At 42.6% G+C, this 17,238-nt stretch overlaps 2 protein-coding genes across 3 annotated transcripts in view; both read left to right on the top strand.

Moving 5' to 3' along the window:
- capza1b (capping actin protein of muscle Z-line subunit alpha 1b) overlaps positions 1–7,745 on the top strand; it is a 36,363-nt gene extending 28,618 nt beyond the window's left edge. For both annotated transcript variants that reach the window (XM_020520680.2, XM_048612276.1), the window contains exons 9-10: positions 3,595–3,657; positions 5,814–7,745. In XM_020520680.2, the coding sequence (XP_020376269.1) occupies positions 3,595–3,657; positions 5,814–5,954 (204 nt within the window). In that variant the 3' untranslated portion in view covers positions 5,955–7,745. The remainder of the gene's footprint in view (positions 1–3,594; positions 3,658–5,813) is intronic.
- LOC109926324 (putative helicase MOV-10) overlaps positions 1–17,238 on the top strand; it is a 158,257-nt gene that overhangs the window by 103,701 nt on the left and 37,318 nt on the right. The gene's annotated exons all lie outside the window — the stretch shown is intronic.

Raw genomic sequence — 17,238 nt, 5'->3', positions numbered from 1 at the left:
CACTTCACCCGTAGCTATAGATGATGCACATATTTCTGCAAGGAGTCTCGCAATTTCCTCCCTTACTTCCCACAATGTTCTGGGATACATTAGATCAGGTCCTGGAGATTTTATCCACTTTTAATTTCTCTTAAGACCTCCCAAACCACCTCTCTTCTCACTAAAGTGAATTACCTCACTTTAGCACATTGCACACTGTATTCCATATTTTTGACCACTTTCTTAGTCTATCTATATCCTTTTGCAGATTCGTTGTGCCCTGACTTATATTTCCTTCTGTCTTTGTATCATTGAATTTGTCCTTCCAGGTCAGAGGTTTTTTGAAGTAATTTGGTGTCCATTTTTTCTACTTAAGAATTGATTTCTCTGGCTATTGGTTTCACTGGCAAAGTAGGAATTTAGTATTCCTTGATGGCACCTTTTCATAGAATCCCTACAGTATGAAAGCAGGCGATTTGGCCCATAAGTTTATGCCAACCCTCCGAAGAGCATCCCACCTAGACCCGCCCCCTATGCTATCCCTGTAACCCTGCATGTCCCATAGTTTATCCATCTAGTCTGCATGTTCCTGGTCTCTATGGACAATTTTTTAATACAACGGTGTGGCCATTTCAGGATGCTCTTGTCAGAGATTCCAACAGACAACAGATTGCCTTCACAAAAGAGCATTAATGAACTAATTCAGTATTGATGACGGTCACCTCCATGGTTGTCTTAGGCCAATTTTTGTTCTATGTCAACGATTTGTTTAAAAAATTTTTTCAGATGCCCACGCTACCCAAGTGGGATGTGAACTCTTAATTCTCTGGATTATTACCTTTTATTTGTTTATGGGATGAGGGCGTCACTGCCTAGGCAGCATTTATTGCCCATCCCTAATTGCTGAGAGGGCAGTTCAGAGTCAACCACTTTGCTGTGGGTCTGGAGTCACATTTTAGGCCAGACCAGGTAAGGATGGCAGTTTCCTTCCCTAAAGGACATAAGTGAACCAGATGGATTTTTCCAACAATGGATTCACAGTCATCATCAGACTCTCAATTCCAGATATTTGTTGGATTCGAACCCGGATCCCCAGAACATTGTCTGGGTCTCTGGATTAACAGTCCAGCGATGATATAGGACAGATGTCAGAGGTAGGTTCTTTACTCAGAGAGTAGTAAGGCCGTGGAATTCCCTGCCTGCAAAAGTAGTAGACTCGCCAACTTTAAGGGCATTTAAATGGTCATTGGATAAACATATGGATGATAATGGAATAGTTTAGGTTAGATGGGCTTCAGATTGGTTTCACAGGTCGGCGCAACATCGAGGGCCAAAGGGCCTCTACTGCGCTGTAATGTTCTATGTTCTAATACCGCTAGGCCATTGACTCCCCCATCAAGCGATTTTTGCCATACTGTGACCTAATGTTAAAGTATTTTTGAATAAATACTGTCTACCCTTTACCAGTAAGCTCCTCCCAAGTCTCACCACCTCTGTTCCCAGCCACCCTTCCCCTGGTTTTTCTGAGCCCAGCTAAAACGTTGTGACTTGATGTGCATCAGTGGTGTTATCTGGGGCCTTTTCAGGTCTTCGTGACTCATGACTGACCTGAATAAACTAAGAACAAAAACAAAGTTTCCGGAAAAGCTCAGCAGGTCTGGCAGCATCTGGAGGAGAAAACAGTTAACGTTTTGGGTCTGGTGACCCTTCCTCAGAACTGATGATGGCTGGGAAAACGTCAGTTTATATGCAGAAAATAGGGAGGTGGGTGGGGTAGGAAGTAAACGATAGGATAGAGCCCGAAGAGAGAGAAAGACAGTTGGACAGACAAAGGAGTTGCTAACGATCAGGCTGGGAGGGTGAATAGTTGTTAATGGGGACTGTTGGTGACTAACAATAGGGGGTGTGTAGTGGCAGGCTATGTGGTAACAAGGCCTGGTGTGTGGGGTGAGGGGCTGGGACATGGGAGAGGTAAGGCCCTAAAATTATTGAACTCAATGTTGAGTCCGGAGGGCTGTAGGGTCCCCGAGCGGAAAATGAGGTGTTGTTCCTCCAGCTTGCGTTGGGCTTCACTGGAACACTGTAGCAAGCCAGAGACAGAGATGATGGCCAGGGAGCAGAGTGGTGCATTGAAGTGGCAGGCAACAGGTAGTTCAGGGTCTTTTTTTGCGAGCAGAACATAAATGTTCTGCAAAGCGGTCGCCAAGTCTACGCTTCGTTTCCCCAATGTAGAGGAGACCACATTGTGAGCAGCGAATGCAGTAGACTAGATTTTTGGAAGTGCAGGTGAAGTGTTGCTTCACCTGGAACGTATGTTTGGGCCCTTGGATTTTGGGGAGGGAGGAGGTAAATGTGCAGGTGTTGCACCTTTGCTGGTTACAGGGGAAGGTGCCGTAGGGCTGTGGGGAGGTGTTGGGGGTGAAGGAACTGTGGACCAGGGTGTCCCGGCGGGAACAATCCCTGCGGAAGGCGGACAAGGGAGGGGAGAGAAATACGTGTCTGGTGGTGGCATCTTGCTGGAGGTGGCGCAAATGGCGTCTGATCTTCTGGATGTGGATGCTGGTGGGATGGTAGGTGAGGATAAGGGGAACCCTGTTGCCGTTTGCGAGAGGGAAGAGAAGGGGTGAGGGCGGAAGTGCAGGAGATGGGTCGGACCCGATTGAGGGGCCTGTCGACAACGGAGCTGGGGAATCCCTCGGTTGAGGAAGAATGTGGACATTTCAGAGGCTCCCTTGTCAAAGTTGGCCTCATCTGAATGTATGCGACGGAGACGGAGGAACTGATAGAATGGGATGGAGTCTTTACGGGAAGTGGGGTGTGAGGATGTATAGTCCAAGTGGCTGTGGGAGTCCGTGGGTTTGTAATGGATATTAATGACCAGTCTAGCCCCAGAAATGGAAACAGAAATGTCGAGGAAGGGAGGAGTCAGAGATAGACCAGGCGAAAGTGAGGGCAGGGTGGAAATTGGAGGCGAAATTGATGAAGTTTTCCAATTCTAGACAAGAGAGGGAAGCAGCACCAATGATATCATCGATGTATCGGAGAAAGAGTTGTGGGTGGGGGCCGGAATAGGACTGGAACAACGAATGTTCCACGTACCCCACAGAGTCAGGCATAACTAGGGCCCATGCGGGTACCCATGGCAACCCCTCTTACCTGAAGAAAATGAGAGGAGTTGAAAGAGAAGTTGTTGAGGGTGAGGACAAGCTCAGCCAAGCGGAGGAGGATGGTGGTGGGTGGGGATGGTTCAGGTCTTTGCTCCAGGAAGAAGTGGAAAGCCCTAAGACCCTCCTGGTGTGGAATGGATGTGTAAAGGGATTGCACGTCCATGGTAAAGAGGAAGTGGCTGGAGCCGGTAAACTGGAAGCTTTGAAACCGGCGAAAGGCGTCAGATGAGTCATGGATGTATGTGGGTAGGGATTGGACCGGGGGGAGAAGACTGAGTCAAGGTAGGAAGAGAATAAACTAAGTCATTGGTATAACCTGTCTAACTGCCTGACTGACAGTGTGATGTCCAATCTGCATGTGTGTTGGTATCTGTTTATTGCTGAGGAATTTTGTATTCGTCTGTTTGTACTAATTTTAAATCCTAATTATTTCCTCCTTCCCCATCAGAATGAAGTCCAGACTGCAAAGGACTTTGTGAAAATGATTGAAATGGCGGAGCATAGTTACCAGGTAGGGGAATGGTTTTTGTGTGGATTCTCAAATAGTCATCATTCCTTCCCTTATTGTTATACTGGCTCAGTTGATGTTTGGTGTGGAAATGTTTGTTTGAATTGGATGAAACAAGTTTGTCAGCTGCAGCAGAATGATACAAGATGGTAAATGTGTGTTCTTATCAACTAGGGTTAATATTATCTCATTTCCTGTTGACAACTTCATTAGACAAATCTCTGGCCACAAATTGAAGACCACATACAAGCAATCTGGTCTGCTGGGCTATACAATGACAGCTGCTATTTTAATATGGGGCAATCCAACATGCTAAGTTTTAGAAGGGTGTTAACCCCTAGGAATTTAAGATGAGTGGTAGCATACAGGAAATAATGTGAGAACACAAATGAGGTATTGTGGATAGCTAGTTAAATCTATTCAGAGCAGTGTGAAAGAATTTTAAAAGTGAACAAAAGTTTGGTGTGCAGCCAGAAGAATGAGAGACCGTTTTCTGTTGATCACGTACATGTTTGTTTGGGATCAGTGTGCGCTTCTAATTAGTGTCATGCTTGGGTTAAGAAAGAGAAGCAGGAGTTAGCCATGTTGCCCCACAAGCCCACAGTGCCATTCTGTAAGGCCATGGCTGATGATCTGCCCTAAGTCCACTTTGCTGCCTCATATCTTTATTGCCTTGGTGTCAAATCCTAGAACTCCCTCCCTCAATGTGTGGGCATGCCTACACCATTTGGAGTGCAGTGGTTCAAGAGTGTGGCCACCACCTGTAGCACAATTGGGGATTAGCAACAAACGTTGGCCCTGCCAGCAATGACCACAGTAAGAACATAAGAAATAGGAGCAGGAGTAGGCCATCTGGCCCAACAAGCCTGCTTCGCCGTCCTGTAAGATCATGGCTGATCTTTTCATGGACTCAACTCTACTTACCCACCTGCTCACCATAACCCTTAACTCCAGTAATGTTCAAAAATCTATCTATCTTTGCCCTAAAAACATTCAGCAAGGTAGTCTCAATTTGCCTCATTGGGCAGGGAATTCCACAGATTCACAATCCATTGGGTGAAGTTCCTCCATAACTCAGACTTAAGTCTGCTCCCCCTTATTTTGAGGCTATGCCACCTAGTTCTAGTTTCACCTGCCAGTGGAAACAACCTCCCTGCTTCTATCCTATCTATTACTTTCATAATTTTGTTTCTATAAGATTCTCCCTCCCTGATGTCATTCTTCTAAATTCTAATGGAGATAGTTCCAGTCTATTCAATTTCTCCTCAGCCAACCCTCTCAATTTAGGAATCAATCTAGTGAACCTCCTCTGCACCCCCTCCGGTGCCAGTACATCCTTTCTCGAGTGAGGAGACCAAATCTGTGAACAAATAAAGTAAAAAAACCTCTGTCTGAATATACATTGACTGACCATTCACAGCTTTCTGTGGTAAAGAATTCCAAGATTCACAACCTTATGAAGAAAACAGTTTTGCCTCAGTTCTAAATAGCTGACCCCTTGTCCCAAAAGTACGACCCTGTAATCCTGGGCATTGCAGCTTGGGAAAACAGCTTTGAAGAAAATGGAGGGCAGCAGGCACTTGAGCTGCAAGATGAAAATCTCAGAAATTTACAATGGAGGAGCAGGAACTCGAAGAGTCTCCCTATTTTGTTTTGTAATGCTAAGAGATTGAGATGTTTGAACCTGAGGACTAGGGAAAGTGGAAGTACAGTTTTCATTTAATGTGTGTCAAACATGATGGAAGTATTGAGCAGACTGTTTGGGACAATAGCAAAATCCAAGATAGCTTTTTTAGTCTGAACAGATGATTTTAAGATTGAGAATCGTGATTTTTGTTGAACTTCTCAAACTGGCCAGAATGGGCTCAGTGATTTCTTTCTTCGTTGATGGGATATGGATGTTTTTGGCATTTATTTCCTATTCATAATTGCATTTGAATTAAAAGACTTGCCAGGTCATTTTAGAGGACAGTTGAGAGATAACCACATTGCTGTGGGTCTGGAGTTGCATGTAGGATGGCTTATTTCTTTCCCTAAAGGATATTAGTGAATGAAATGTGTATTCCTGACATGTGGTTGCCATTAGCCCACTTTAAACCCCTTGTAGATGTCTGTCTTTGTTTGAAATTTTTCTGGCCAGCATTGTCTTGTTGTTTCAGACTGCCATCTGTGAAAATTACAATGCCATGTCTGACACCACGTTCAAAGCCTTGAGGAGGAGCCTGCCAGTTACTCGCACAAAGGTCGACTGGAACAAGATTATGAGCTACAGGATTGCTCAAGAGATGCAGAGTGCTTAAAGCAAATGTATACAAGAGAGGCTTAATGTCAATGTGTGGGAAAAAAACAAAAGGTGTGGTCTCACAAAACAGGACTCTGCAGTCACCCCCTCTTTCTCTCTCTCTCTCCCCCCTCCACCTCCCTGAAATGTTGACTATTTTCTGATGAATCAGCTTGATGATTTTGTTCTTGAAGTAATGTTTGTTTTGGGAGTTGGTGGAAAGTGATACACAGATTTAGCCTGTTTGGTTAAGTTAAATTGGTAATATGCAGCCCTCTTACTGTTGGCATTGCTAAAGTATGAAGATGTTTTGTTATCTGGTTTCAAACTAATTTTTATTCGTTTGGGTTTTGCAATAATTTTAAATCATTAATGTATTTGCTCATGGGAGTGCAGCCACTATGGTGGGTAATAGCTTGAGGGTTCTAATAACCTTGCCTAGCAGCTGAATAACAATTACAATTCATTTTAGGGTCACAGAAACCTTTTAAATAGTAACTGATGTTTCTTGGACTGTTACAGCTTTAGATTGTTATCCTAAGCTTGCTGTTTCCCTTGATTTCTTTCACCCCTTTCTACTTTTTGTGAGGTCACACCTTGTTGCATTGCTGTTGCAAAGGCAGAATGGTTTGGTGTTTAATACCTTGTTTTTTAAAAAATCCAGAAACCAGGCAAGCTGGCTCTGCTTTACTGAAGAAAGCTTGAAGCAACAGTGTTTGATGTCTTCCGTCCCCCCTCTCCTTTCCCCGCCTCTCACCCGACAACTCAGAATGACCTCTATCGTGTTGCTGAAAATACTGTTCATTCTTCCATCTGATTGAGGGTTCCTGTGTGTCAACCTTTTCATTAGGTAGTACTCAATTGTCACATTCTATGCCTTCATTTTGGCTATTTGCAGTTATATACCGCACGGAACTGGAAAGTCAGACTGGAAAACTACACTTGGTGAGGGGTTTGGGGGTGGGGAGGGATTGGAAACAAATGTGAACAATTCAATGTATTGTTCTTCCTCCCAAACCTGTTTTACCTCATTTTTTGATACTTAATAACTGTAACCAATGGCAGAAACAGTGCACCAGCAGAGGGGGATGGCCACTTGCTCACTTAGGCTGGAGCAGTTCAGAGATGGTAAAGAATGGATCCTGAAACACGTCGATTGGTTGAAGAAGGAAACTACAAGCAAAAAAGGGATGAGAACAGACATTGAGGTGGTGATCACCTTGAGCAGCCCTCTCTTGCTCCATTATAATATTTGCCTAAGGTCCTGATTTCAAGGTGCTTGCATGACCTGTGGCATCATATGCCACATGGTGAAGCTAGTTCTGTTCCATTCCTGATTGTAATGAGGAGAAATCGATGTGCCAGGAATATGTGGCTGACTGGAATTGGCCGGTAGCAAGAGTGGGTGTTGCATCTTTTTATTTAGGATTGACTGCAATTCACGGTTGTTTGGGTCCAAAATCTGCTGGTCAGTTGCTGTAACCTTTTCTGATCAGTGACTGGATAACTGGATGGGAATGTAGAAACAGAACAGAAGGAAAGTGGCCGTAAGTTAAATTGCGGTTGTTGATGTTTAATATTTTTACTGTATTAACTTGCACAGGACCAATGTAAAGCAAAGTCAATGGAACAAGTGGCAGCCTTGTATTATCCATACAAATATTTTTTACAGAATTCTGCACTGGTAACATTTTTGGAAAAAGACAAGTTGTAAAGTAACTCCCTAACTCAATCTCCAAAAAGGCTTTGCTTTTTACTTAAAATGGATTGTTTTGTACTGTATTTTGCTTTTATTAAATTTGAAATGCTATTTTTTAAGTTGTCACTTCCAGTCTAATTCCAAAGCCAGCAGAAACTTATTGCTTTGTGCTCAAAGGAGTGTACCATGCTTCAGATATAGTCATGGCAGCTAGCTTGGAAACTTAGAAAATGGATCTTGAAAGCTAAACTGTAATCAGCAGCGACTCCTACTTACAAGTCATTGTGCTGTTGTAAGAAAGTGAAGTAATTTTTTTATTTGATATTTTAAATTTGGTGCCAGTACATCCTTTCTCGAGTGAGGAGACCAAATCTGTGAACAAATAAAGTAAAAAAACCTCTGTCTGAATATACATTGACTGACCATTCACAGCTTTCTGTGGTACAGAATTCCAAGATTCACAACCTTATGAAGAAAACAGTTTTGCCTCAGTTCTAAATAGCTGACCCCTTGTCCCAAAAGTACGACCCTGTAATCCTGGGCATTGCAGCTTGGGAAAACAGCTTTGAAGAAAATGGAGGGCAGCAGGCACTTGAGCTGCAAGATGAAAATCTCAGAAATTTACAATGGAGGAGCAGGAACTCGAAGAGTCTCCCTATTCTGGATTCATTTTATTTCTCAAGCATGTTAGTGGTGGTTGCTATGCAGAAGTTCATTTCTCCTCCTAGATATGAGAAGTCGGAGCGGGAGTATGCCATTTAGCCCCTCAGACCTGCTTCAACATTGATTCCAATGGTGGCTGATTTTCTGCCTCAGTGCTGTTTTCCTACCCTGTCCCTTGTCCCTCATCCCTCATCCCTCGATGCCTTTAATATCTGGAAAGTTACCAATTGCAGTCTTGAATATACTGAAATGACTGAGTTTCGCAGCCTCCTCGGCTAGAAAATTATACAGATACAAACCCTCTTGAAGTCATCCTTGCTCATCTCAGTCCTGAAAGACTAACTCCTTACTTTGGAGAACATGTTCCCTGCCCCAGTTCTAGACAGGCTCCACTTTTGCTTGCATTTGTTTGCTCTGGAATGTTTTTGTGTACCTCCAATGAGATTACCCCTCATTTCTAACTCCAAATTATAGGCTTCGTCTCTTCGAATTGCTCTTCATGGATTAATTGTCATCCCAGGGATCGATCTAGTGAACCTCCATTGGTCTATGTAGAATGTAGCCTTGGGTTAGAAGCCCAAAACTCTGCTCAGTAATGCACATGTAGTGTCACATTGCAGTGAGACTTGTTTATTATTGTACTCAAATCCTCTTGCCATAAGGCCAACATATCCTTTACTTTCCTAATTGCTTGCTGCACCTACATATTGTCTTTCAGTGACTTAGAACAAGAACACCCACATCATTTTGGACTTCATTACTTCCCACCCCTTCTTTCTGATCTTCCTGCCAAATTAGATAACTTCATATTTTTCCAACATTATATTCCCTTTGCCATTTTCTTACCTACTCAGTCTTTTCAATCTTTCCACATCCTCCCCAGAAAAATACTTCCTCCTTGTCGTGTCATCCACTAAGTTTTAAAATATTCCATTCAAGCCCAACAGCACTGTATTGTAAAAGGATAAGACCCAAATATTGATCCTTGCTTGTCTCAATCTGAAAGTAATCAGTTTATATCCACTGTTTTCCATCTGTTAACTAATCCTCAAACCATGCCCATATATTACCACCTCCTGCCCTTCCTTGTGCTCTAATTTTGCTTCTTAACTTACTGAGACCCTATCCTGAAAAGGTCTTAACAGTATGGATACGGAGAAATTGTTTCCTCTTAAGGGAGAATCTAGAACTGGGTATCACTGTTCAAAAATCAAAAGTTGCTGATTTAAAACAGGTGAAGTAATTTTTTTTTAAAAGGGTGATGAGTCTTTGGAACTGTCGTCCTGAAAAGCTGTTAGAAGTATACCTTCTGTATCTTTAAGGCAAAGATAGACCAATTCTTGATAAGCAAGGGGTTGAAAAGTTATTGGGGTAGGTAGGCTTGTAGATTTGAGTTTATAATTGAATAGCAGAACAGCTTTGAGGGGCTGAAAGGCATACACATGATTCTAAATTTTGAGTATGTTTGTAAGAATGGCAAGTTTTGCTTTATCTAAAAGGACAGTCGTGCAATAGATGGGTTTTTACAGTAACTGTCAGGGTTGGCATTTCTGGCAGTACCTTTCAGTTCCAGTTTTATTAATTGAACTTGAAATTTCACCAGCTGACGTGGTGGGAAGCTCAGTACATCGGTGCAAAAGACAATGCAGAGAACTAATTGGGTCCATCTTCAACCACATTTGCTGAATGGATGAGCAATCTTGCCCCCAGTATCTCGGATGCCATTCTTCAACTACTTCAACTCACTGTCTGATATCAAGAAGCAGCTGAAGACAGTGGTTATTGCAAAGACTCTGGCAACATCACAGCAATAGAACTGAAGAAATCATGCCTTTTAAACTGTTCCAGTACAGCTAAACACTGGCATCTGTACACTGGAAAATTGCCAAGTGTGTTCTGTATGTGAAATGTCAGACAAATCTCTATCACTGTAGATATTCTTCATAGGAGTGTACTAGGCCAAGCTCAACTGCTTTCTCAATGACCATCCTGTTACAAGGTTGGGAGTGGGGATATTCAATGATGATTGCGTAATGTCCAGCTTTATTTGCTGCAATTCATGGAAAGAAACAAGCTGAAAACATGCGCAGCATGACCTGGACAACATTCAGGTTTGGGCTGATGGGTGTCAAATAATGCCACAGAATGGCAAGCAATGACCCTTTTCAATGAGAGAATTTAGGTAATGCCCCTTGAAACTCAATAGCATTGCCATCATGAATTCTCCTATTATCACAAACAACTTCAACTTTAACCACTTTGGCTATTAGAGCAGGCTAGAGGTTAGGAATTCATTGGTTAGGTCACTCCCTTTCTGTCTTTCCATATCAATTCATCTTTACAGCATAGTTAGGAATGTGATAGAACACTCCGCTTGCCTAGATGAGTGGAGCTGCAATAACCCACAAAGCTGTACACCATCCAGAATGAAGCTGCCTGCTTAATCAACCATCTATCCTTCACCCTCAACACACAGGAGGCAAACGTTTTCTGGTTTAGAAAAGCATCATATGTCGATGTAGTCTTGGTGGACCAACAGGCCTGTTCTGTGCTGTACTGTACTGTTTTTGTTCTTTATGCATTCCTCTCATCACACTCGTACAGTGGCAAAGTGTTTATAAAGCAGTGGGAATTGAATCTGCGCTGTTGTCATACTCTGGTTTGTAATTCGGCTACCCACCAAACTGAAGTAACTGCCCTTTCTCTTCCCTTGTCCCCCACCCCTGCCTTGAAGAAAGAATGTACACAAAGTTAATAACATAACAAATAGGAGCAAGATTAGACCATCCAGCCTATTGTGTTGCTCTGCTAATAGATGACCTTTCTCTGCCCTTCCTTCCTACTTCACATATCCCTTGATACCCTGAGTGTTCAAAAGTCTAGCTCAGCTTTAAGTATGTGCATTGATAAAGCACCTGAAGCCCTATGAGGTAGGGATTTTAAAGATTCTCAATCCATTAAGTGATGAAATTTCTCCTTATCTCAATCCTGAGTTAATACCACAATGTTATAGATATCTGCCAGCCTGTTGTACGAACTTCTATTCGAATATTGTAAAAGTGATTAACCAATGTTTCAACGAGCTCACCTTACGTTCATGCAGTAGCCACAGGCTTAATTAGCTTGGCCTTCCACAGTAGGACAGCCCTCTCCTCCCAGGAATCAAGCTGGTGAACCTTTATTGGATTAACTCCAAGCCAAGGGTATCCATCATTAGTCATGATCACGTATTGCATCAAGATTCAGAAAGATACTGCAATATAAGAAATGTGGCAGTCACTTTGCATGCAGCGAACTCACCCAAACTGTGCTGTATTGAGAACTGGATAATGTTTTGTTGGTGCTAGTTGAGGGATAAAAATTATCGAATACAGCCCTGTTCATTTAAATAGTAATGCAATTTGGTGAGTCAGGCACAGAAGTAATGAACAACCCAGCTGCGAGTGATATTGTGTGTTGCCTCCTGTCTGGTATCTGCAGGATCTGTCTCCCAATCCTGCAGACCAAAACTTTCATCCCAGCAAAGGAGTGGTGTACTCAAGTCCAACTCGTCCAGGCCGACCAGATATTCTTAATAAATATAGACCCATTTGCCAGCATTTGGCCTATATCCCTCTAAACCCTTCCTATTTGTGTACGCATCCAGATGCCTTTTAAGTGTTATTGTACCAGATTCCACCATTTCTTGTGGCAGCTTATTCTATACACGCACCACCCTTTGCGTGAAAGTGTTGTCCTTTAATTCCTTTCTAATTTTTTCCACCCCTACCTTAAACCTATGCCCTCTAGTTTTGAACTCCTCCCACCCTAGGGAAAAGACCATGTCTATTTACCCTATCCATGACCCTCATGATTTTATAAACCTCTACAAGTTCACTCCCTCGGCCTTTGGTGCTCCAGGGAAAATAGCCCGAGTCTATTCAACATCCCACTATAACTCAAACCCTCCAACCGTGGCAAAATCCTTGTAAATCTTTTCTTTATTGCCTGTTCTTTCCTTCCTTGCCACAGCTTTGCCTTATCAGCTGGTTTGACAAGTTGTGATCATTTTGAACTTGTGCTCGTGGCTGTACAGGACAGTGGTTAGGCCACTTTTGGAACAGAGTAAGTAGACAAGGTCTTTTCCTTGGATGGGGGAGCCCAAAACTAGAGGGCATAGGTTTAAGATAAGAGGGAAAAGATTTAAAAGGGGCCTAAGGGGATTTTTTTTTCATGCAGACGGTGGTGCGTGTATGGAACGAGCTGCCAGAGGAAGTGGTGGAAGCTGGTACAATTGCAAAATTTAAAAGGCATCTGGGTGGGTATATGAATGGAGGGGATTAGATGGATCTCGTCCAAATGCTGGCAAATAAGACTACATTAATTTACATTATCTGGTAGGCATCAAGGAATTGGACTGAAGGGTCTGTTTTCGTGCTATATATTTCTATGAACCCTTTCTAGTTTCACAACATCCTTTGTATAGCAGGGAGACCAGAACGGAATGCGGTATTTCAAAAGTGATCTAACCAATGTCCTGTACAGCTGCAATGTGACCTCTCAACTCCTATACTCAATTGACTGACCAATAAAGGCAAGCATACCAAACACCACCTTCATTATCCTACCTACCTGAGTCTCTTTCAAGAAACTATGAACTTGCACTCCAAGGTCTCTTTGTTCATCGATGCTCCCCTTACTGTTGTGTATACATTCTGCCTTGATTTGTCTTTCCAAAATGCAGCACCTAATATTTATCTAAATTAAACTCCATCTGCCACTTATTGGCCCATCTGATCAAGATCCTGTTGTACTCTGAGGTAACCTTCTTGGCTGTCCACTATACTTCCAATTTTAGCATCATCTGCAAACTTACTTACCATACCTCCTATGTTCACATTCAAATCATTTACACAAATGAAGAAAAGCAGTGGATCCAGCACCGATCCTTGTGGCACACTGCTGGCCACAAGCCTCCAGTCTGAAAAGCAACCCTCCACCATCACCCCCTACCTTCTACCTCTGAGCCAGTTCTGTATCCAAATGGCTAGTTCTTTCTCCATTCTGTGAGATCTAACCTGTTGGGGGGTGATGGCTTTCAAATGAGGCATTAAATTGATGCCCCATTTGTCTTCTCAGGTGAATGTGAAAGATTTCAAGGCACTATTTCAAAGAACATGGCCCTTGCCAATATTTATTCCTCTCAAAAATAATTTGTTATTATAGGATTGTAAATTTGGGAGCTTGCTGAGTGCAAATCTGTTGTCACATTACTACTTGTCAAGAAATGTGGAACTCTAAGAAATATCCTGGTGTTATAAAAAGTGTGAAATAAATGCGGGTTTTTCATTTTTTATGGCATCCAGTCTGTGGAAGAGTAAAAACCAAAAGAACTGCGGATGCTGTAAATCAGGAATAAAAACAAAGTTGCTGGAAAAGCTCAGCAGGTCTGGCAGCATCTGTGAAGGAGAAAACAGAGTTAATGTTTCGGGTCCGGTGACCCTTCCTCAGAACTGCGGAAACTGTAAAATTCCTATGAATTTAGAGTTCTGAGGAAGGGTCACCGGACCCGAAACATTAACTCTGTTTTCTCCTTCACAGATGCTGCCAGACCTGCTGAGCTTTTCCAGCAACTTTGTTTTTGCTGCTGCAGAAGAGTAAGTTGGGTCCTGTAAAGATTGAGAGACTACTAACAACTGAGTGATGGTATATCCCACTATCCATGTTACATCTGCTTGCCCTGTCTGAGCATACCTGGGAATAGATTTATAGGTTCCTGACAGTTAGCTGCAATGGACAGAAATAACTTCTTGCTCTGGTAGACTGACCAGGACAGAGGCCACTTTGCTGCATATGCAACCACAGAGTGTCCTTAAGCCTACAGTAGGTGGCAGAAGTGGCTAACATTCAGTCATGAATGGGCTTGTTTTTTCTTCTATTCTGTCCAGTAGTTGCTGTTTCTTGCTGTCAACTTCCTCCTGACCTGCCCACCATTTCAGCCCTTCACACCTCTCCATCTCCTTCATTGTTTCTTCCTACTGTACTGTTAACATCACTTCAGTCATTTAATCACTTCTTGTTTTTCTAAGTGTTACCAACTCTTCTACTTCCTATTTCTGGAGGCTTCATTATATCCCATTGAATTAAGCAGCCTTTATTCCAATCTCCAAATTTAAATGATGACTAAAGTAAATTAAAAAATACACTATTTTCTTGAATATCACTGATTTTCCTACCAGTCTGTTTATAACTATGACCACAAGAGTAGTCTTCAATTCTTAAAGAATTCAGTTTTTATTGAAGGAATTTTACAGCTTAAAAACATCTATATGGCTCCTTTAAGTTAGTCTAACGTACAAAATGGGAGCAGAAGTAGACCATTTGGCCCAGAGTCTGCTCCATCATTCAATAAGATCTTACTGACTTGTTTGCTTTTGTATTCCACATCCACATCTTAGCTCCCCGACCCCGATAACCCTTGATCCCACCCGCCTATCAAGAATCCATCCACCTCTGACTTGACAATTACAATGACCTTTCTTCTGAGGCAGACTTCCAAAGTGTCTCAACCCTCAAAATATTTCTCCTCTCCTCTGTCCTAAAAGGGTAATATTTAGTTTTACAGCAGTGCCCCTGAGTTTTGAACTGACCCACATTGTCAAGACCGTTCAGAATCTTTTATACCTCAAATAAATCATCCCTCGTTCTTCTGAACTCCAGTGAAAACAAGCCCCATCTGTCCAATCTATTCTCATAATGCAACCCATTCAGTCCAGGCAAAATGTTGTGAAGCAGCAGTGCTTACAACGCCAGGGACTTGGGTTTGATCCAGCCTTGAGTGACTGGAGTTTGCACCGTCTGCCCATGTCTGCATGGGTTTCCTTGGGGTGCTCCGGTTTCCTCCCACAGTCCAAAGATGTGCAGGTTAGGTGGATTGGCCGTGCTAAATTGCCTGTAATGTCTAGGGATTTGCAAGGTAGGTGGATTAGCCATGGTAAATGTGGTGCTACAGGAATAGGGTCTGGGTGGGATGGTCTTCAAAGTATTGGTGCAGACTCAATGGGCCAAATGACCTCTTTACACAATGTAGAGATTCCACGATTCTATGAAAATCTAATAAAGGTCCGCTGAGCCTCAAGTACGTTTACATCCTTAAATAGCAAGGGGTTTACAAACATGTACGTACTATTCGAGATGTGGTCTCACTAATGCCCAGTATAACTGGACTATAAAACACACCTATTTTTAAATATCAGTTACTCTCATACTAAAGGATAGCACCTCATTTGTCTTCTTGATTATATATTGTACTATTTGTGACTTATGCATTGGAACACTAATGTCCCCCTGCACCTCCAAATTAGAGTCATAGAGATAAACAGCACAGAAACAGACCCTTTGGTAAAACTCGTCCATGCCAACCAGAAAATAAAATAAAATCCTAAATAAAATCTAATCCCATTTGCCAGCATTTGGCCCATATCCCTCTAAACCCTTCCAGATGCCTTTTAAAATCGTATCCGCTTCCACCATTTCCTCTGGCAGCTCATTCCATAAACTCATCACTCTCTGCATGAGAAAGCTGCCCCTTATGTCGCTTTTATATCTTTCTCCTCTTGCCTTAAACCTATGCCTTCTAGTTTTGGACTGCCCTACCCTGATGAAAAGATCTTGTCTATTTACCCAGTCCATGCTCCTCATGATTTCAAAAACATCTATAAAGGTCACCCCTCAGCATCCCATGGTCCAGGGAAAATAGCCCTAGCTTATTCAGCCTTTTCCTATAGCTCAAACCTTCCAATCCTGGTAACATCCTTGTAAATCTTTTCTGAATCCTTTCTAGTTTCATAACAGCCTGCCTATAGGAGGGAGACCAGAACGGAATGCAGTATTCCAAAAATAGCTGAACCAATGTCCTCTACAGCTGCAACATGACCTCCCAACTCCTATACTCAATCCATTGACCAATAAAAACAAGCATGCCAAACCCCTTCATTATCCTGTCTACCAGCAACTCCACTTTCACGGAACTATGAACCTACACGCCAGGGTCTCTCTGTTCAGCACTCCGCAGTTCTCTGTTTAAAGTAATACTCTGACTTTACATTCTTTTCACCAATGTGAAAAATACCACTTTTTCCAACATTGTACTCCATCTGCCACATTTCACCCGCTCACTCAATCCATTTATCCTTCTGCAACCTCATGTCTTCTTCATAACATACTATTCTACCTATCTTGGTGTCTGCTCATACACTGAGCTGAAACTGCTTGAACTTGAATTGAATTGAATTAGCTTTATTGTCATGTACTCAATTGGGTACAGTAAAAAGTTTATAAGTCACCACTTACAGCACCATCTGAGGTACAAAGTTATCTAGGTACAATCCTTAGTTACAGAGTAGAGAAATGAAGAAAAATGTTACATCACAGCTAAACACAGTATAACCATTAGGTCAGACAAGAAACAAGAAGCAAAGTTAAAAAGACAAGCATTATAGTCTCTCACCAAAGGCTTTCCGCAGCAAACTGACGCAGGGGGCCTCTGCGTGGTGGGCTGCTGGTGTTCCCACTCCCATCACTGGCACCCAGCTCCAGGCCAGTTGTAGACATGTTTTCCTGGATCACTGGTGTCCAGGTGTTCCTATATGCTGCAGCCTTGACACATCAGCTGGTCTGTCACCTTTAATGGATTCTAAATAATAGTATTGTTCACTCATTTATTTTACTTTGTATATATTTACCACCAATTTACACACTATGTTAGAACTTAGAATAGAATAGACCTTCAGCTCTTAGTAAATACTCACCGAAGAGCTGGCTCCTTTGCCTCCAACCTCATCGTTCCCCAACCTCGCACTGCCCGCTTCTATCTCCTTCCCAAAATCCACAAACCTGAATGCCCTGGTCGACCCATTGTCTCCGCCTGCTCCTGCCCCACCGAACTGATCTCCAACTATCT

This window comes from Rhincodon typus, chromosome 25, assembly GCF_021869965.1.
Source record: "Rhincodon typus isolate 14 chromosome 25, sRhiTyp1.1, whole genome shotgun sequence".
In the NCBI taxonomy this organism is placed as follows: domain Eukaryota; kingdom Metazoa; phylum Chordata; class Chondrichthyes; order Orectolobiformes; family Rhincodontidae; genus Rhincodon; species Rhincodon typus.
This window is presented reverse-complemented; position numbering and strand designations above follow the sequence as displayed.